The sequence below is a fragment of the Cariama cristata genome, unplaced genomic scaffold (assembly GCF_000690535.1).
Source record: "Cariama cristata isolate BGI_N322 unplaced genomic scaffold, ASM69053v1 scaffold7473, whole genome shotgun sequence".
Lineage (NCBI taxonomy): Eukaryota > Metazoa > Chordata > Aves > Cariamiformes > Cariamidae > Cariama > Cariama cristata.
In genome coordinates, this window is record NW_009608854.1 from 3,066 (window position 1) to 4,527 (window position 1,462).

The window sequence follows — 1,462 nt, forward strand, 5'->3', positions numbered from 1 at the left end:
GGTGCGTGGGAGCAGGATCTCTGCTGCTGTCAGAGGCTGCAGTCCCTCAATTGGGAAGGATAAGCAGGAGCAGGGCTCCAGGGACTGTGGTGACCCCAGGGAACTGAGGAAGAGGAGGATGAGGCACTGGCACAGACAGGCAAGTAGAGGAGGGATGGGAGCTGATGACTGGGCTTAGGGTGATGGAAAGAGACAAGGAAAACGCAGTGCCTTGAAGCCTGCTGAGAAAGCAGGTGAAGAAGGAAGGGAGAGGGAAAGGGGAGGACAAGGAGGCTGAGATGCTCAGGGAACAAAGCAAAGATGAAGATGACTACTGAGAGCTTGGGATAGGTAGAACCGAACTGTAGTAGCTTTGGGATGCTGCGAACATAAAAAGAAATACCGTGTGAAGCAGATCATGATAAAAGGCGAACTGGGGATGAGAAGACAGGATTGAAGAGTTGAAGCAGTGAGGCTCCGAAGCAGAAGGACCCCTGTTTTTACAGAGACATTTTAGTGGTGTAGGCAGGGGGACGAAGTGCTGTGCCATTGGTGGGGGGCTGGTTTTGGGGAGGGCTTCGCTGCAAAGGGCAGTGGTGGCTCCTGGCAGAGCTGTGCCCCCCACTTTGCGGTGGGGATGGCAGTGCCCTGGCAGCGGGGACCCCTCAGGGACCCGTGCTGCCCTTTCCCCCTCTTCAAATGCGGCAGCCTGAGCGAGACACCCATTTCAGAACCACCTGCAGCATCTGTCTCTGATGGCTTTTCCTTCCAGACCACAAACTGCCTGGAGGGACCTGACCCTGTGATGGCCATGGCCTCTCACCACGTGATCACGGTTCAGCCCCAGATTTCGGCTACCCCGCGGGTAGGCCACTGGCAGACAGGGCTGCTGGATTGCTGCTCTGACTTTGGCGTGTGTGAGTACATACGTACCCCCCGGTCCCGGTGTTGACTCATCATGTGGTTCTGGCTTTTTCCCCGCTCCTTCTGCAACATCACCCCTGCCGCAAACCCCACTTTTGTGGGTACCAGCGGTGGAACAGCTCTCTTCTGAGGTTGAGAGCCATGACTCCCACAGCCTCATTCCTGACTGATTGCTGCTCCGACTTTGGCGTGTGTGAGTACATACGTACCCCCCGGTCCCGGTGTTGACTCATCATGTGGTTCTGGCTTTTTCCCCGCTCCTTCTGCAACATCACCCCTGCCGCAAACCCCACTTTTGTGGGTACCAGCGGTGGAACAGCTCTCTTCTGAGGTTGAGAGCCATGACTCCCACAGCCTCATTCCTGACTGATTTCCCCCCCCCTTTCCTCTTTCTTTGCACCCCTCAACCAAACCCGTGTCTCGTTGTCCCGTAGGTATTTGTGGAGCCTTCTGCTTCCCCTGCCTCGCCTGCCAAGTGGCCGGGGACATGGGCGAGTGTTGCCTGTGTGGGACCAGCGTGGCCATAAGGAACCTGTACCGCACCCGATACAACATCCCG

The 1,462-nt window shown here is 56.8% G+C and overlaps 1 protein-coding gene across 1 annotated transcript in view; it reads left to right on the forward strand.

Annotated features, from left to right (window-relative positions):
• Nucleotides 1-784: 784 nt before the first annotated feature.
• LOC104159410 (placenta-specific gene 8 protein-like) overlaps nucleotides 785-1,462 on the forward strand; it is a 1,072-nt gene continuing 394 nt past the window's right edge. Inside the window, exons 1-2 of the mRNA XM_009697308.1 lie at nucleotides 785-896; nucleotides 1,338-1,461. Coding sequence (XP_009695610.1) covers nucleotides 785-896; nucleotides 1,338-1,461 — 236 coding nt within the window. The remainder of the gene's footprint in view (nucleotides 897-1,337; nucleotide 1,462) is intronic.